Raw genomic sequence first — 17,856 nt, forward strand, 5'->3', positions numbered from 1 at the left:
GGAGAATGCTGTGGTCTCCTATGAGAAACTCCACCCCGTGCTTGCTGAGAGGGTGCTGTGGTCTGATACGAGAAACTTCACCCTGGTGCATGCTGAGAGGATGCTGTGGTCTCCTATGAGAAACTCCACCCCGTGCATGCTGGGAGGATGCTGTGGTCTCCTATGAGAAACTCCGCCTGGTGCATGCTGGGAGGATGCTGTTTGTGGCGACTGTGTGTTACCGTGGTGATGGCTGGTTGGAGGGAGACTGTTGCCACCTTCTGAGCCTGGGAAGCACACACATCCAGATGCCAGCCGACAAAACCTATCGTTGTCAGAGTCCTGTGGGTCCCAGACTAACACGCCACCCCAGTGAGCCTCGCGAAGACGGTGGAAAAGGGGGAAGAGGGATGACGGCTGTTATTGGTTGGGGGTCAGAGAAGGGTAGGGGTGTGGGGTGAATCCTTTTACAGATGCAGCTTCTTCGTGATTTGGAGCTAAGAATGTGAAGAGTACAGACACAGCCAGACTCTGGGGCGCCCTCACCATCCCTCACCTGGGCTGGGCTTTTGGGGAGCAGGGTGGTGTGCCCCACTATGGCCACCAGGGGACGCTGCTGGGGCGTGGAGGGATTGGTGGGGTGGCGCTTCTGCGACTGCCCTCAGCTCTGCTCAGTCCCAGCTCTGCCCCGCCTGCCCGCCATGCCCACCTGCTCCTGGGGTGGCACCCTGGGGCCACACGTTCCTCCTTATTACATTTCTGCACCTCCAGCCAGTCGCCCCGCCCACCCCCAAGAGCCACGGACCCGTTGGACGGGTCACTTCCAAGGACTTCTGTGGCTCTGATTTGGATGCCTTGGGGTGGCCCTGCCCCACTCTGCTGGCATGTTATGAGGAGGATGCTGTGTGAGTTAAACATTTTTCCCTGTTTTTTTAACAAAAGACGTCTTCCTAACGGGACACACATCAACCCATTCTTTCTTATGTCTGTTTATTGTGGTCGAGTCTGTCCATTCTTGCGATGGCCCCTGAGTGCCTGCTGTGTGCTGTCCCTGGTGGCACAAGACGCTCTGTGAGGCGCAGGGCCCCGTCTCTGGGGCTCAGGGTCTCCTCTGTGAAACGGGGCAGCTGCACTGAGCTCCCCCGCGTGCCATGCGCCTCCACTCACTGAGGCCTGCAGGGCATTGGCACACACGGTCTCCAGGTTGCCCTTGGTCCCCTCGTCTCTGGACCACTCACCCCTCAGGGCTGTGCGCGCCTTTTCCCTTGTCTCTGCCAAATCCATGGAAAGCATCTCGCTGGCCCAGAAACCCGTGTCTCAGCAGCATATTCTTGGTCCTCATATAGGCGTCTTAGGGCCAAGCTTTAAATATACATGTACACCTTCTGACCCTGCCTGTTTTCCATGCCAAACCATCATGACAACCATGAAGCTGCGCCAGGTGGCCCTTGCCAGGATAAACAGTCACAGCCAGCAGAGGAGTGATGTGAGAAGGCCCGCCCTCATCCCTGCCCGCTGCCAGCCTTCCTCTGCCCCGGAGGAGGGGAGAGGAGAGGACTGGGCTGGCCTGGGTGTGGAGCTGCTTCTCAGGAAAGGTGCCCCTGAGGCTCTTGGAGGGCCGTGCACCTGGCTCCCTGCCCCCCTCCCCTGCCCCCGCCTCGCTGACAAGGCAGGCCAAGCAGCCGCCAGCCCAACTTAGTCTTGGGGAAAATGCCTCCTGAATTCAGAGATGTCCCCTGTGGCGGCTTTTAGAGCCGCGCACTTCTGCTGGGTCTGGGTGGGTGGGGAACTCATGGGCTCTAGGGTGAGACCCCGGGGGTCTGGTTGGGGCAGTTGCCTGGGGGTCAAAGCTGTTGAGTTTTCTCCGTTGCTTTGTCATCATCTCTGTGGGCCCCTGCCTCTCCAGGTCGCCTTTCAGGGGGCACTGAGGCATCTGCCTATATTCAATGGCGGGGCCAAGGTCCAGGAGAAGCCGTGGGTCAGGCAGACTGTGTGTCCACTTCACAGAGGCTTCCTGGCTGGAGTGCGGGAGTGAAGGGGACCTTCTGGAGTGTCTTCACGCTCGGTACCCTCGATCTCGCGGATGCTTTTCCCCTGGGAAGGCAGTGGGGTCTGTCTCTGCTCGCTGTGGTCACCTCTCCTCTGTCTGCGGTGACGTCCTGCCTGCAAACCACGGCTGGTTCCACAGCCCTGATCTTTCAGGAGTCTGCACTGGGGCTGCGCCCACACACGCTCGCCCAGACATGCACCTCTGGCTTGGGGTCTGCATGCCCAGCCTTCCGGTGGCTGCTCACCGCCCCTCCCCACCAGCATCTCCGGGGCCTTGCACAAACTGCCCTGCACAGCGACGGCCCCTGCAGGCGCTCCTAGCCAGGGCCTGATGCCGGCTCCCACCAGCTCCCAGCGCCGACCCCCAGCACCACTCCCTGTCTCTGGGCTCAGCGACATCGCAGCACCCTTGCAGAGTGTTTCTGCCCTGGAGACTGGCCAATGCGACACATCTGGGCACCCCCACCTCCGAGAGCCAGGGTGAAGCACCAACCCATGCGCCACGGCCGGCTGGGTGTCGGGCAGGTGTTCCAGCTGACCCCAACCACGGGGGCCTGGTCTGGAACCTCTGCCAGGAGAAGCAGGCCCCCCCAAAGTGATGCAGGCCAGGGTGGTCCTGTGGGTGTCTGGGAGGACATTGAAGGCTGGTGTCCCTGTCCCTTCCAGGGCCAGGACCTCAGGGGCTCAAGGGTGTGTCCCAGGCCCTTAGGAAGGCTGAGAGGCAGAGCCATGTCCCAGGACCTGTCCAGGGGTGCAGCCTCCGGCCACCTCCGACTCAGCAGTAAGTCCTCCCCACTCACCCAGCTCCTCTCCTCCGTCCAGACCCTGAGTCCCAGAGAAAGAGGACCGTGCAGAATGTCCTGGATCTGCGCCAGAACCTGGAGGAGACCATGTCCAGCCTGCGAGGGTCCCAGGTGACTCACAGGTAAGAGCCCACTGCCCCTCCTTCCCTCTTGGTAGGGCGGGCCCCCCACCTGGGCCGGGGCAGCGTGCGCTGAGTCCATGGGGGACGCGCACCCTTGCCTGGCGTCGGCTTCTGCTGGACACCTGGACTCCATCTCATCAGGCTGGAGCCTCACTGGATGGGTGTAAGGAGGAGCCAGCACGCGGCTCAGGCCGTGACTGCCCTCCTCCCCGCCCTCCTGGGTGTCCACTTCCCCGAGTCTCAAGGGCTTGCTCACTGCCTTCCTCTCCCTGCTCTGAATCTTCCGCATGCCCTTCCTGACACGCAGCAGCCTTCTTGCCCCCTCAGCCGGCAAGAGGCCCAGCCTCTGCGCCGTGCAAACACCCTCCTCCTGCCCCTCACGAGCCCTTGCAGCCTCCACCGTGCGGGGCGCCCCCCCCTCCTGCCGCGCCTCTCTCTGCCCTGGTGTCCTGGCCCCAGGCTCGGCATGACTCAGAATTTCCTGCACTGGCTCCTGGGGCTGCCCAGATGAGCTCATACTGTCAGCTCCAAGGGGGACAGAGGGCTGGGCTGCACCCTGGGGGTAGGGGGCAAGCCGCCAGGATTGAGAAATCCTTGGGGTGTGGAGCAGGAAGGTAGAGAAGAGTCGGTTCCTCCCCACCTCCTGGGATTGGAAAATGAGAGCAAATGGGCAGTGGGAGGACTTCTCCTGACCGAAGTGTGTGGCTAAGTTATAGGCAAACCAAACTTACATACCTCCAGTGACAGAGGACACATTACTTCCCAGCCATTCCATCCTCGTGGTGGGGTGGTGTCTGTGAAGTGGAGCTGACTCTGGCCTCAGCGGCTCCCAGCTCCCTTGCTGAGATTCCCTTGTCCCTCCTTCCCACGCTCCTCCCCAGCCCCCCCTCATCCCCTGCCTGGGACGCTCAGCACATCGCTCCCAGACATCTGAAATATTTCCCGTGATAAGCAGAGCCTGCTGTCTCTGTGACTACCTCTGCTCGAGCCAGCAGGATCCTAACTGCTGAAGGGATGTGATGAGGAGGGCTGAGAAGAAAGTGGACGTGGTCTGGGAGGCTATGGGACCCTGTACATCCCTCTCCAGCCCTCCCAGCCCGAAGCAGGAACCCACGGGGGACAGGGGTCTGGCTCGACTCCGCTCGCTGTTTTGAGTGCCCGGTGGATTAAGTCTTGGATGCCCTCCTTCCCCAGCCAGGGAAGTTGTTGGAACAGCTCAGCCCCACCTTGCCTGCCAGCCCCATGCCAAAGAAGGCCCCCGCGCTCTGCTCCTGTGGGGGTCACACCCCAGGTGACTCACCCACAGGGCAAGGGCAGCAGCCCCGGTCTCCTGTCCCCACCCCTGATCCCCACATGAAGACAGCTTGACCCCATGCAGGCCCTGCTGCTTTCTGCAGGGGAACAGGAAGGCCTCGTGTGTAAAGTTGGCCGGTTTAGTGGGCAGTGCCTGGGCCTCTGGCTTGGCTCCCTCTGTGGGAGAGGAACCAAGAGCCCTGAAGCGGCCTTTCTGTTTGCTGTGGACCCAGAGCCACTTCCTCCCTGAGCCTCTGGTTCACGTTGTCCCTGGTGCACACTTTGGTAGCCAAAACGACTCCCGCAGCTTTGATGGCTCTTGTACTAAACGCCTTGCATCAGTCAGCCCTCCCTCGGCCCTGGGAGCGGGCAGGGTGTGCACACAGGGCCTGGGCTAGAGGAGGAGCAGCCAGAGGCTGGGGAGAAGGGGCCACATGCCAGGCTCGCTCAGGCTGGGCAGGGTGCTTCTGCGTCCAGCGAGCCAGGGGTGCAGCTCCCAGGACAGACACGGGCTGTGTCCTGGAGGAGCTCACGGCCCGGTGAGCACGCCCAGCAAGGCGATTTTCACCCTGGGGTCACAGGCTGCCTGTAGGTTAGTTTAGTTCCTTTTTGGAAACCTTTCCTCCCGTGCTATTTCCCGTTTCTCTGGCTCGATTCCCCCGCAAGGAGAGGGTCTGAGTCGGGGGCTGGGGCTGCAGAGGAAGTGAGACTGCTCCCTCAGCCCGCTCCGGCCCATCGCGCCGTCCACCCGCACACGTCCTCCCCAGAGAGGAGCAAGGCCGGAAGGCGGGATCTGCGACTGGAAATCAGGGACCCGGGTTTGAGCTAGAATTTCGGCCCCCGACTCAGAGGTGTTTGGCGGTGTGTTTGGGATAAAGATGAGCGGTGAGGTCAGGGCTGCCCCCTCACCGCACTGCCTGGAGAACAGAACCGGGGGCACAGCTGCTCTTGGTGCCAAGTTTGCCCTGAAAACAGGCTTCCCTAGAGCGCCCGTCCCGACCAGGACTGTCACGCCCTCTTCCTTCTCTCCTCGTCTCCTCATCAGGGCAGCTTGTTTTTATTAAGCCGGTACTGCGTGAGGCCCAGCAGAAGTGAGGCTGGCCGCCTCCCAGGACCATGGGCGCCCCCTTCAGGGAACTTCCGGGCTCCCCAAGCTCCGCGTCATTAGAGAGAGAAAGTGCTCAAGGCCTGACAGGGCCGGCAGGAGGGCCCAGAGCACCCACAGGGCTTCTACAGGGACCCCCATCCGGCTCACCCTGAGCTCATAACAGGAAAGAGGTGCTGGACACTCTGAGCAAAGTGGGTGACCGAGGCCTTCTCCTCTCGGGTGACCCCTCCCACCCTGCCGCACAGGTTTACTGAGCACCTTCTGTACACCAGGCACTTGCGTGTGGTCCTTCTGAATCTATCTATGATGAAGTAGCTGTTATAGTTTCATCTCCATTTGACAGATGAGGAGAGGGAGACTCAGGAAAGTTGATGAGGAGTCTGACTCACTATCTGATAAGTAGAGGAGTCAAACAGGGGTCATATTACAAAATCTGTACCCTCAGCCGTGGCCGGGATCCCTTCCCTTCTGCCCGCCAGCCTCTTCCTTTGACACCTGCGCTGACGTGCAGCAGGGCCTACACCCTGAGAGGCCGCTGGCGGCCCCGGGGAGCTGGGGCAGGAGGCTGGAGGGAGGCACCGCAGGGTGCCCGAGGACAGTGCTCAGGGCTCTGTGCAGGGCCAGAGGGTAACCAGTGCCTTTCTGCCTGCCCAGCTCCCTGGAGACGACTTGCTACGACAGTGACGACGCCAACCCCCGCAGCGTGTCCAGCCTGTCCAACCGCTCGTCGCCCCTTTCCTGGCGCTACGGCCAGGCCAGCCCACGGCTGCAGGCCGGGGACGCGCCGTCGGTGGGCGGCAGCTGCCGCTCGGAGGGGCCGCCCGCCTGGTACATGCACGGGGAGCGCGCGCACTACGCGCACACCATGCCCATGCGTTCCCCGAGCAAGCTCGGCCACATCTCGCGCCTGGAGCTGGTCGAGTCCCTGGACTCGGAAGACGTGGACCTCAAGTCCGGCTACATGAGCGACAGCGACCTCATGGGCAAGACCATGACGGAGGACGACGACATCACCACTGGGTAGGGGTGGCCTGCGGGCCGCTGGGAGGTGGGCAGTCCGGCGATCGGACGTGGGAGGGACGGGTGGACCCCGGGGCGGGGGTGCGGGGGACGGTTCACGCCGACAGCGGAGGAGCGAAGAGCCCAGGGAGGCCGAGGGGACCGCGGACAGCCCGGCGCATGGACCCCCGTAGGACGGATGAACCTCGGCCCGAGGCGGGGGCTGCGCTGTGAGCGGGGGCGAGGACCGCGTGCGGGTCCCGGGCCCACGAGGGGCGACGACGGGGCTGGCGTCTGGGGAGCTGATTGGTCAGCGAGCGCGCCGCGTCACTCGTCCCCGCAGCTGTCACTCTGTGCCTCGCCCCGCCCTCCGGGTCTCCGCCTCCGCCGGCCAGTGGCCCCGGCTGCGTGTGGGCCTGGAGAGTCGGGGTGACAGCGACCCGTCCCCCGAAAGGCCGCTGGCGGAGAGGCCAGCGCGTTTGTTGGCAGCCCTGGCCCGGGGCGCAGCGCTAGCTCCGCTCCCTTCGCCGGGCCCGGCCCTGGCACCCTCTCTCCCCTGGTTTCTCCTGCAAACCTCTGCGCGCGCTGCTCATTGTATCCGACCCAGCCTGTCGAGCCCTTCTTTCCCGCCTTCTTCCTCTTGTCTTTTTCTGCCCCGGAGAAGCGGTGTGCGTTTGTGGGGCCACTTGGACAGAGGGGCGGGGGAGCAGTCTGGAACGCAAGGGGAGAGGGCAGGAGGAGAGGGGTGCGCTGGGGTCTCGGTGTTCAAGCTGGGGGCGCCCAGAGCCCCGGGCGCGCCTGGAGGCTCTCCGGCACCCCCGCACACACACACACACCCTGCATCTGGCACCCCGTCTGCGCACCTGCCACCCCTTCCCCCGCCTGGCTCCGCCCCCACTCGCCCTCACACAGGAGGCCGCAGAGCCCCTCCCCGACCCCTCAGGACCACCTCTGCCCAGTAAACAGCTTGAACTGGAGGAGAGTGGGAAGTAGCTGAGGTCCAGGCCGTCCACTGCTCCCCGCCCCGGGGCTGTACTGGGAGGGCCTAGCAGGGCCAGTCGGGCTGACAGGCTGCTCTGGAACAAAACAGCTGACTCACCAACGGGGCTATTTACTCTCTGTAAGTCCCAGGGCCAGCCGACCTCACGCTTGGATTGGCCAGCCCAGGGCTGCGACTGGAGACGCCTGTCCAGCTCCTCCTGGGCACGGAGGGTGTGCTGGGCCACCGGGAGCCTGGTTCCTGCCCTAGGAAGCCCTTCTCCTTCTCTGAGAAAGTCTCCAGTCCTGCCCCCTGACAGCACCCATCTGGACAGGTCAAAAGCACAAGCCTTGGGGCTGAGGGCGCTGAAGGCCCTGCTGGGGGGGAAGGGCCAGGGTCTCGCCTGCAGGGCCCCCCGCACCAGACAGAAGCAGAAGAGCCGGCCCCTCAAGCACACAGGAGCCATGCAGAGCGCTCCCCAGCCAGGCCCCTGCCCTAGGAGAGAGCCCAGTCTGAGGCTGGCGGTGGCACCTCCGGCAGCTGACTGGCTGTGTGAACTTGGACGAGTCCCTTAACCTCTCTAGGCTTCAGTTTGTCTCTCTGCTCAGTGCAGATGACTGTAGAACCCGTGCCAGGGTGACGATGAAGGCTTAGTGCTTTCATCACGAGGGTGTTCGGAATAGCTCCTGGCTCTTCATAAACGCTCAATACTCGTTGAAGTGAACTGAAGTGAAGTCGCTCAGTTGTGTCCGACTCTGCAACTCCATGGACTGTAGCTTTCCAGGCTCCTCCGTCCGTGGGATTTTCCAGGCAAGAGTACTGGAGTGGGCTGCCATTTCCTTCTCCAGGGGCTCTTCCCGACCCAGGGATGGAACCCAGGTCTCCTGCATTGTAGGCAGACGCTTTACTGTCTGAGCCACCAGTACACATTCGCTCGTTTTTATTGCCATTATTCCTACTATTGTTAAAGTTATCCCTATCATTGTTAAAATGCCCTCTCCAAAGGTTGGTAGGGACTCCTGCCCTCTGCGGGACCCAGACTTGCCCCCCGGGACTGGGCGGTCCCGCAGAGCCCTGCCGGGGTTGGCAGCAAGGACAGACATGTCAGCAGCCGGCCATTCCTGGGGACACAGATGGGGGTGGGGGGCCGGGAAGGTGCCCTTAGCCACCCTCGAGCACCCTGTCTTTGTCCTCTGCCCCTGGACGGTGTGTGCGCCCGGAGTCCATGCACGGGACCGTCCCTCCCTGGGTTCACTCTCCCCACAGTCCAGGAACGCCTGCGGTTCCCAGGGGTGCAGTGTTCAGGGCGACACCCGCCGGGCGGGCCTCACTGTGCCGTGCGGTGGTGCAGCCAGGATAGCTTCCCGTAGGCTGTTGCGGGAGCCTGCACTCGGCAGCCGCGCTCAAAGCCAGTCACAGGGAGCTTCAGTGTGCGCTGCCCCACCAACACTGCGAGCACGGCGGGCCTTCGGTGCCCTTGAGCAGTCCGAGCTGAAGGGAGTCCGTTATGTTCCTTAGTAATTTTAATGTAAGCGGTTGCTCCTCAGTTATGTGTTTTCACAGTTAAGGGCTGCTTTTCTCTAGAAAGCTAGAAGCGAGGTGTCCTCGGTTCCAGCAAACCTGAGCCATGCTTGCCAGCCTCTCCCTGGCCCTCCCTCCCCCACTGCAGTTCCCATCCAGGTTTGGTAACTTACCAAGCACCCTGCTCCCGAGGAAACTGCTTTTTCTACACAGAAAACGGGCAGAACTGTTCTCCACTCCCAGCGGTGACTGCTCATCTCCCCGTCGGCCCCTGCCCACGGTCACTCACGTCCTGCCTCTCCGAAGCCCCAGCGCAGGGCCAGCGGGACAGGCGAGGCCACCCCCTCCCACCGGCCGATAGCTGCCACGAGCCGTCCGGGCGAGCTGCGGACGGCAGGGATCCCCAGGCTTTCCCGGTGCCCGCAGTCACCTGCTGGGGGCCGTCCACCTGGAGCTCTTGCCAAGTTCCCGTTCAGCCCTGAGTCAGACCCCAGCCCCACTCCATCCAAATGCCCGGTCCTTTTCTGGGTTGTGCATCCAGCTGAGCTCAGGGAAGGCAGATTCTTCAAACTGAAGCTCAGCAAACCAGGATGACAAACCACGGTGTACTTAAAGTTAAACATTTAAACGATTGTGGTAAAATGTGTCTTTATATTTGGCCAACATCTTAACCGTGTTTAAGAGTTCAATGGCATCAATTCCATTTGGATGCATCACCAGTGTTCGTCCCCGGGACTTTTTTCACCTTCCCAAGCTGAAGCTCTGCACGTGTGAGACGCTCACTCCCTCACCCCCCAGCCCCTGCCCCTCCACTCTCTGTCTCTATGAGCCTGACTCCTCTCGGAGCCTCACAGACGTGGGCTCACACAGTATTTGTCTTTTTCTGATTGGCTTATGTCCCTCAGCAGTGAGTCCTCAAGGTTCACCCACAGCAGGCGTCAGAACTTCCTTCCTTTTCAGGGCCAAGTGGTGTTCCACTGTGTATACGCACCGCATTCAGCTTATCCATTCACCCGTCGACGTGCACTTGGGTTGCTTCCACTGTTGGCTGTTATAAATAGCTTGCTATGGACAAGGGTGCACAAATCTCTGCTTGAGAATCTGCTTTCAATTCTGTGGGGTATATTCGCAGTGGTGGATAGTTCTATGTTTAATTTTTCGAGGAATTACCGTACTGGTTTCCACAGCAGCTGCGCCATTTCACATCCGTACCAGCGATGTGCAAGGGTTAGGATTACTCCACTTCCTTGCCCACAAGCTGTTATTTTCTATGTGTTTGTTTTTTAATAACAGTCATCCTGATGGGTGGGAAGCAGTGTCTCACTGTGGCTTTAATCTCTGTTTCCCTAATGACTAGAGATGCTGAACATCTTCTCTCGTGTTTCTTAGCCACTTACACGTCGTCTTCGGAGAAGTGTCTGTTCAGGCCCTCTGTCCATTTTTCAGTTAGGCCGTTTGGTTGTTCTGGTTGAGTTGTAGGAGTCCTTTGTGTATTCTGGATATTGATCTCTCATCAGACACAGGATGTGATTTGCACACATTTCTTCCATTCTGTGGGTTGCCTTCTCTTTCTCCCGATAGTGTTCTTTAATGCGTGAAGTTTTCATGTTGATCAAGTCCAGATTTCTCTTGTGGCCTGCATGTGGATGTCATAGCCAAGAAATTATTGCCAAATCCACTGTCGTGAACCCTTTCCCCAGTGTTTCTCTCCAAGGGTTTTATCACCACTGGGGCTTTTAAAAAATATAGACTCCATGTCTCCCGCCCCGCCTACCACAGCAGATTCTCTGCTACCTCAGGAAGCCGTATTTTTCTGACACTTCTAGGTGATTTGGGGCTAGTCCATGTTCCCTTTAGGAAATCTGCATAGTAACCTCAACAGCTTCTCTCAGCCTTGATTTGCGTGGGCACAGTGACAGGGAGCTTGTACATGCGTCTCAGTTGCTTCAGTCGTGTCCGACTCTTTGTGACCCCGTGGACTGTAGCCCACCAGGCTCCTCTGTCCATGGGCCTCTCCAGGCAAGAACACTGGAGGGGGTTGCGTGACCTCCTCCAGGCACCTTCCCCTCTGGCAGACCGAACTCGCATCTTCTGAGTTGGCAGGCAGGCTCTTTACCACCAGGAAGCCCGACGGGGCTTATTCACCTGCAGATAGAGTAAGATGACAGAAACGGGTCTGAGGGTCCCCTGCATCCGCCTCACTTCTGCCTGGCGGCTCGGACGTTGTCCTCTGAGAAAGAAAGACCGAGCGGAAGCCTCCATCCAGACACTTTGTCCTGTTCTCAGTGCCAGCTCAGAGTCTCTTCTCCAGACAAAGACAAGCTCGCTCATTTCAGTACCTCCTGAAATGACCCAGATTTCCAGCTCCCTGTTCTCATCGCCGCCCTGTGCCAGCAGGTCGCCAACAACCCTTCAACACCAGGCACCTGGACTCACCCGCCTGCCGTGGTCCTGCTGGGATGATGCCCAGAACACAGCGCCGTGGACAGCGTCGGCCTGGCCCTGTCCTCGGTGATGGTGCGGTGCGTTTCTGCCCCTGAGAAGAGAAAAGGAATTTCTTTTTCTGAAAATAGGAAGGTCTAGGATTTCATCTAAGGAAGGAGATGAGCTCCACAGCCATCTGTGGCCCCCAGGGTTGGAGCTGGAAAGGGAGCGGCGGCACCTGTGGAGGGGAAAGCAGGCTCCGGGTACAGGGTGTGCGTGTGTGCGTGTGTGTGTGCGTGTGTGTAAGAGCTGTGTGTGCATGTGTGTATGGGCTGCGTGTGTGTGTGTGTGTGTGTGCAGGCTGTGTATGGGGCGTCTGTGTGCAAACATGTATATGGGCCATGTGTGCATGCGTGTGTGCATGTGTGTATGGGCTCTGTGTGTGTGCGTGTGTGTACATGTGTCTGTGCATGTGTTTGGGGCGTCTGTGTGCAAACATGTATATGGGCCATGTGTGCATGCGTGTGTGTGTGTGTGCACAGGCCGTGTGTGCCCTCCTGCCTTGGACATGGATGTGCCTCTCGCTGTCTCCATGTCCGTCTGTGTGAACGCTGGTCTTGGGGGGCAGACGGGAGACCCAGCTGATCAACAGCAGCGCTGCCTCTCACACCCTCTCAGGAGCCCTTCGCGTGCTGTAGAGTGTGGTCTCAGCAGCCCTGCAAGACCACCCTCCAGAGACCCAGGCCGCAGAGCCTTATACTGAGCCTTGCGGTGTGCCAGGGACAGCGTGTCTCTGGGGCCGGGTGCTCCCCGCCCTGGGTGGTGGCTGCTGTCCCTCCCATTTCCCTCCTCACACCCCCAGCTTGTCCTCTTGAGCGCCTCTTGAGCGCTGCTCGGAGCTTAGGGACAGATCGCCTTTGTGTTCTTGGCACTAAACTGCCTGACTTTGAAAAATGTCACATAAGATAAACCATGGGCACTGGCCTCCAGGCTGGCTCTTGGCTTCCAGACGCAGGCTCCCAAGCCTTAAAGAAACCCTTCTGCCTTGCTGAGTGGCCTGGGCCTCAGTGGCCCCCTCCCAGGAAGGGGCATCCCTTGCTGGGCTCCAGATCCCAAGACACCCTGCCCAGTGACCACATCCTCCTGCAGGCACCACGTCTGCTGGGTTTGTTGGGAAGGAGGGGGACCTGCCGTGTGACCGGCCAGGAGCAGGCGCGTCCTGCTTGGCCTGCCTCCTGTTTCTCGGTGGGCATCCCACCCGTGGACCGGGGCCCCCAGCCCGTCCTGTGCCTGTGGAACCCAGGATCGGGGCAGAGGCTGAGGCTGTCCCGGGGAGGACCCAGCATTCAGGTTTAGGAGGGAAGCCGGTTCTGCCCTTGCAGGGCATCACACCTGGAAGAGGGGGGCTGCCTGCTGTGTCCCCAGCAGGAAAAGAAATGAGATGTGGACGGGGCTGCGTCTCTTCGAGGTGACACCTGGCGAGATGGTGTCACCTGCAGACTTGTGCACGTGGCCTCGGCTGGCAGCCTCTGGGTGCAGGGAAAGGGGCCTCTGGGCCTCTGGACTCCGTCCTGAGCCCCTGCTAGCTTGCTCTGCGGCCCCAAGCAAGCCGCCAGCCCCTCTGAGTCTCAGCTCGTTCATGTGTAAGAGGGTCATCATTTGTGTGTTGGGAGGGTCAGGTGGAAAAGAGAAAAGTGTTCTTTAAAAAGTGTAAAGAACTGTTGGTTTGAACTATGTTTATTCTAGTCCCAGCGTACTGTTCTGTTCATCTGACTGGTAATCTCTGTCTTTATGAGGAGCTGTTAGTGTATCTGGCTAAGCTTTCTTAAACCTACCGCCTGAGTTCGAGTTTGGGCGTAGACTATTCGGGGTAACCTTGTTTTGCTTTTTGACAGCGTCTTGATGTTCTTTTCGTCCTGTGGTGTGTAGTTAGATAAGCCGGCCTCTGTGAGCAGGCTTGCCAGCACGGGCCAGCTCAGGCCCGTGGCAGCTGGCGGAGTTGCCGAGCGGTGTGGAGCCGGCTCAGGGCTGGTCGGGGCTCAGCTCTTGTCTTGAGCTGGGGGCGTGCTCTCCGTCTGTCTGAGTTCCCTCGGCTGGAAAAGGCAGCAGTGGTCACGCCTGGTCTGTAAGGCTCATGCGAGGACTGAATTAGAGAGTATGCTAACTTCGTATATAATGAGTGTTAAGATGATAGCTGTTTGGTGACTGACAGTAGCAAGCTGGTGGCCATCAGCGGTCACAGGCACCTTCTGAAATATAGGACAGTTTTTGGAAAAGCGTGTGCTGACCTTCACGCTTGAACATGATGTTTCTGAGCCTCAGAGGGAACGTGACAAACTGAGTGGGCGGGACGACTGCGTCCTGAGCGCTCCTGCCTGTTCACGTGGTACCCGCGTGTGGCCTGGAAACCCTGGCCACGGGCCCAGCACGCGGCGTGTGCCGCAGCACACTGGCTGCACGGAGCACCACCCGTGGCCGTGGCCCCTTCCTGCCACGACAGGGCTGCCCGTGCCTTGGGCGTGCGTGTGTGTGCATGAAGCGTGGCCTGGACGAGGTCCCCAGGAACAGAACTCGAGACGAGGTTTGAGTACAAGTGGCTTATTTCGGAGACAGTTCCAGAAGCCCTGACACGGGTGCGGAAGTGGGTTGGGGAGAAAAGGAAGCCCGTGCAGGACTCATCCTGTGGGGGTTGCCGCGGTGGTAGCTGGACCCGGGGGTCCTGGGGGAGTGCATGCCCACCCAGAGGGCCAGGAGGCGGGGCATCCGGGGGTTTCCTGGTGCTCCACAAAGGCCGATCGTCACGGGCGCCTGCAGGGGGCTCTGTCTGTGTTCCCGAGAGCAGCCACTGCAGGGAGGGTGTCGGGGCGGCTCAGGCAGCATCAGTGATGAGAGGGAAGACGGGAAGAGAGGAGGCTGTGGAGTCAGATCTCTCAGTCTGCTTGGAAGGAGGGGTGACTTTAGAGAGCTGCTGGCTTTCAAAACACCCATAATTCCTGAAAGAGAACAGTGAAAGCACTGCTGAGTCTGTGTGGGGTTCATCGGGGTCACCGGGTCTGTGCAGACCCAACAGGGTCACTGGAAGGCTGGAGTAAGCCAGGTACTCCAGAGGGGCAGCTGGATGTGCGCTGGTTGCCAGGGCAACGGATGCAGGCTGAGGAGGGCCCCTCAGTGTGTCCTGTGACCTACAGTTGAGCTGCTGGGCTTTCCCTGAGTTTGCGGACATACAAGCTCATTGACAGTCAAGATGGACAAGGGCTGCAAGCAGCTGTTGAGAGGGGTTGTCTCATCCCCACCAGCCTGCCTGTCCGCCTGTCTCTCCTCTTTCATTCTCAGCCTCCCCCTTTCTCTGACACCTTCTGCTCTGGGATGAGCTCGCTGGGCTCGTGGAGTGCCTGGACAGTCCATGCCGTCTGGTATTACAGAAGGGGCCCAAGTTAGGAGGAGGTTCAGACCCCATCTCTGAGGCTTTGGGAAGGCTGCCGTCCATTCTAGTGGGGATGGTCAAACAGGAATAGAGTTGCAGTGAGGATGTTATGGAATATGTTGTAATAATGTGCTTGGTAAACAGCAGGCGTGCAGCAAATGTCACCTCCCTCCTTCCTCTCGGTCAGCCTCTTGAAAACAGAAGCCGTGAAGGTCTGAAGCCCATCTGCAGAGGGAACTCTGCTTCCTGAGGGGGTGATGCCTGGTCACTCACTGTCACTCCGGGCACACCTCTCACCTGAAGCCTCCCCAAATTCACCCCATTGCACCATGATGCTGTTCGACTCTGGGTCTTCCTGGAACTTGTATGTATGATTTTTACTGAAGTAACTTGTGCTCTTTTATAATTCTTTTAACAATTGCACAGCCTGTGCAGTTCACAAAACGCTACCTTGTTTCATCTTAATGGCTCTGTGAGTTAGGCGTTCTTTTCCCTGATTTTAGCCTCCCCTGGTGGCTCAGACGGCAGAGAAAATCTGGCTGCAGAAGACCTGGGCTCGATCCCTGAGTCGGGAAGATCCCCTGAGGAAGGGAATGGCAACCCACTCCAGTATTCTTGCCTGGAGAATCCCACGGACAGAGGAGCCGGGGCCGGCTAGAGTCCATGGGCTCGCAGAGTCAGACACGACTGAGTGACTAGACGCTTTTCCCAGGACAAAAGAGGGGGAACTGGGGCTCGGCCTCGCCGGCTCGCCAGAAGCTCACAGCTGAAAAGTGGGGGTACCAGAGCAGAACCAGGCCTCTGACCCCCACACCCTGCTCCCCACCTCACGGTCCCCTGCCAGTTCCGGCTCACCTACCTCCTCCCTCTGCCCCTGGGGACCTCTCCCCTCCGTGCGCCGTGCTGGGGCCCTAAGCTTGGCAGTGGCAACCACAGGCCTTCCTTCCGCTGGAGTCAGAGCTCCCCGGGCACCACAGTCGTGCCATTGGCTGGCCAAGGGGTCCCTGTGGGAGGCTTCTTTGATGCCTCTGAGTGACCGCTCCATCTGCAAGGATGGGGTTGCACTTTGCAAACCACAGAGCAACCACCGCGGGGAGCTCAGGGCAGAGGAGCACCACGCTGTGAGTCCAGCTCTGCTGACTGGGGCTCAGAGGCCACGCTGTCCCAGGATGCTCGAGACAGGCCCCTCTGGTCTCTGGGCTATCAGATGTCTGGCCAGGCAGCAACATACCATTCATGGTGGCTGAAGGAGGGCCAGCCAGCCAGGCCGGGCACTCCCCCGCCGAGCTGTGAATGAGCTGACCCCGGAGGCTCTCCGCCGCGTGTCAGAGATGATGGACCAGCGCAGGCAGATGCATGAAGGTCTGGGTTTGAAAGACAGGCAGAACGAGCCAGGTCCAGAGACCGCAGGCAGGTGGCCGTGCAGCACGGACCGGCACCCGTGAACACACAGGACAGGACTCAGAGAGACAGGTGGACAGGCTGATGCCGGGACTGGTGCCTGTGTGATGGGCAGCTGGGGATGCAGGTGAGAGCCGTCCAGACGTGGTGTGCAGGGCTGGATACAAAGAGGCCGTGTGCGCACAGGCCCCCTGGCTGGGGAAGGGGACAGCACCCAGACAGGCCAGGGAGTCTGGGAGAGGTGCAGGGGACTGTCCCGCTCAGGGAGCGGGAGGGACCAGGGCCTCATAGCCTGCTGCCCTGCCCACCTTGGCCAGCTCGCATGAAGAGGGTCTGCCGTGCGCCCTGCGCCGTCTTCCCAGTGCGGCCTCTCCTGCTAAAGGCAGGGACGTGGCCCCGCCGGAGCTGCCGCCCTCCTCTCCTGATTGCTCCCCCAGCCCTGTCAAGCCCGTTTCTTGGCCCCTTTCTCACGGGCCATGTTTTCCATCTCTTAGCCTCCTCGTCTGGCTTCTGGCTGAGCCCTTGTGTGTCCGATGACCAGGAGCCGTTCGGGAGTGACATCGTCTCCGTGGGTGCAGCCACGTGGACAGGCCCAGGTGTGGGACTTGTGGCAGCAGCGGCTTCCAGGACACGGGCTTTCTGCCAAGTGTCATTAGAAGAGGAGGGCCAGCTGCCCGTCACTGCCCCTCTGAGCCACTCGCCCCCACGGCCGCCCTGAGCCTGTGCTTAGCCTTGCCTGGAGGTTCCCATGTGAGGCCCCGCCCTTCCCAGCTCTGAGCAGGCAGCCCCGCAGTCTGGGCGGCTGCAGCTGTCCTGTCTCTCGGGTCTCCTCTGATCCCTGTGGTTACTTTCCTGCTCTTGGGAGGCTGGTGACGGTGGTGACACCCTCCGGAGGCCTCCCGCCCCGATTTCTTCTCAGTTTGTCTCTACTGCCTGCATGACCCTGGGTGATGACTTAAGCTTCACCATCCAAAAGGAAAGGGGTAACACAGCCCTCCTCAAGCTGCTTGTTCACACTGTCAGTGAGGCACTTGGGGGATACAGCAGGGAGAAGTCATCATTCTTAAACTCGTGCACAGAAGAGAGATGGCAAACAGGCCAGCAGGCAGCCCCGGTGGGTCAGGCGGCACTGGGCACCATGGGGGAGACAAAGCAGGGCGAGGGGCAGAGTGATGAGCGCAGCTGCTGGAAGGCACGTCAGGGAAAACTGTGCCGAAGAGCATGTGCAAAGGCCCCGGGGCAGGAGTGAGCACACGGTCAGGGACTGCAGGGAGGCTGGCGTGGCTGGCGCAGATTAAACGGAACAGACTGTGGTCAGAAACGAGGCCGGGGGAGCCAGGGGCCAGTGTGCAGCTGGGGGCAGCCACAGGCAGGCTACGGCAGAGGAGCCGCCCGGTCTGTCTTGTGTTGCAGAGGGCCTGAGACGGGGACGGAAGCTGTGGGGGTCACTCAGCTGGAGCAGGGGCGGGGGAGGAGGCAGAGGTGGTGAGCAGGGCTGGGGGTGAAAGGAGACAGGCATTTCCAGCACCTTCTCGGCCCGGGTGAGGTTGGAGATGCAGCTCAGTAATGGGGAACCTGGGGCAGCAGGGGCTCCGGTCGTCCTGAAACCACTGCTCTGTCCTCGGGGATCTCACGCTGGCACACACACGAGCACACTCACACGAGCACACACACATGTACACGTACACTCACGAGCACACATGCACGCACGTGTGCACACACACAGGCTCACACACGCACTCACATGAGCACAC

The 17,856-nt window shown here is 60.4% G+C and overlaps 1 protein-coding gene across 4 annotated transcripts in view; it reads left to right on the forward strand.

Moving 5' to 3' along the window:
- NAV1 (neuron navigator 1) overlaps nucleotides 1–17,856 on the forward strand; it is a 189,558-nt gene that overhangs the window by 111,202 nt on the left and 60,500 nt on the right. For all 4 annotated transcript variants that reach the window (XM_040263188.1, XM_040263190.1, XM_040263191.1 and 1 more), the window contains exons 5-6: nucleotides 2,851–2,953; nucleotides 6,009–6,374. In XM_040263188.1, the coding sequence (XP_040119122.1) occupies nucleotides 2,851–2,953; nucleotides 6,009–6,374 (469 nt within the window). The remainder of the gene's footprint in view (nucleotides 1–2,850; nucleotides 2,954–6,008; nucleotides 6,375–17,856) is intronic.

The sequence above is a fragment of the Oryx dammah genome, unplaced genomic scaffold (genome assembly GCF_014754425.2).
Source record: "Oryx dammah isolate SB20612 unplaced genomic scaffold, SCBI_Odam_1.1 HiC_scaffold_21, whole genome shotgun sequence".
In the NCBI taxonomy this organism is placed as follows: Eukaryota; Metazoa; Chordata; class Mammalia; order Artiodactyla; family Bovidae; genus Oryx; species Oryx dammah.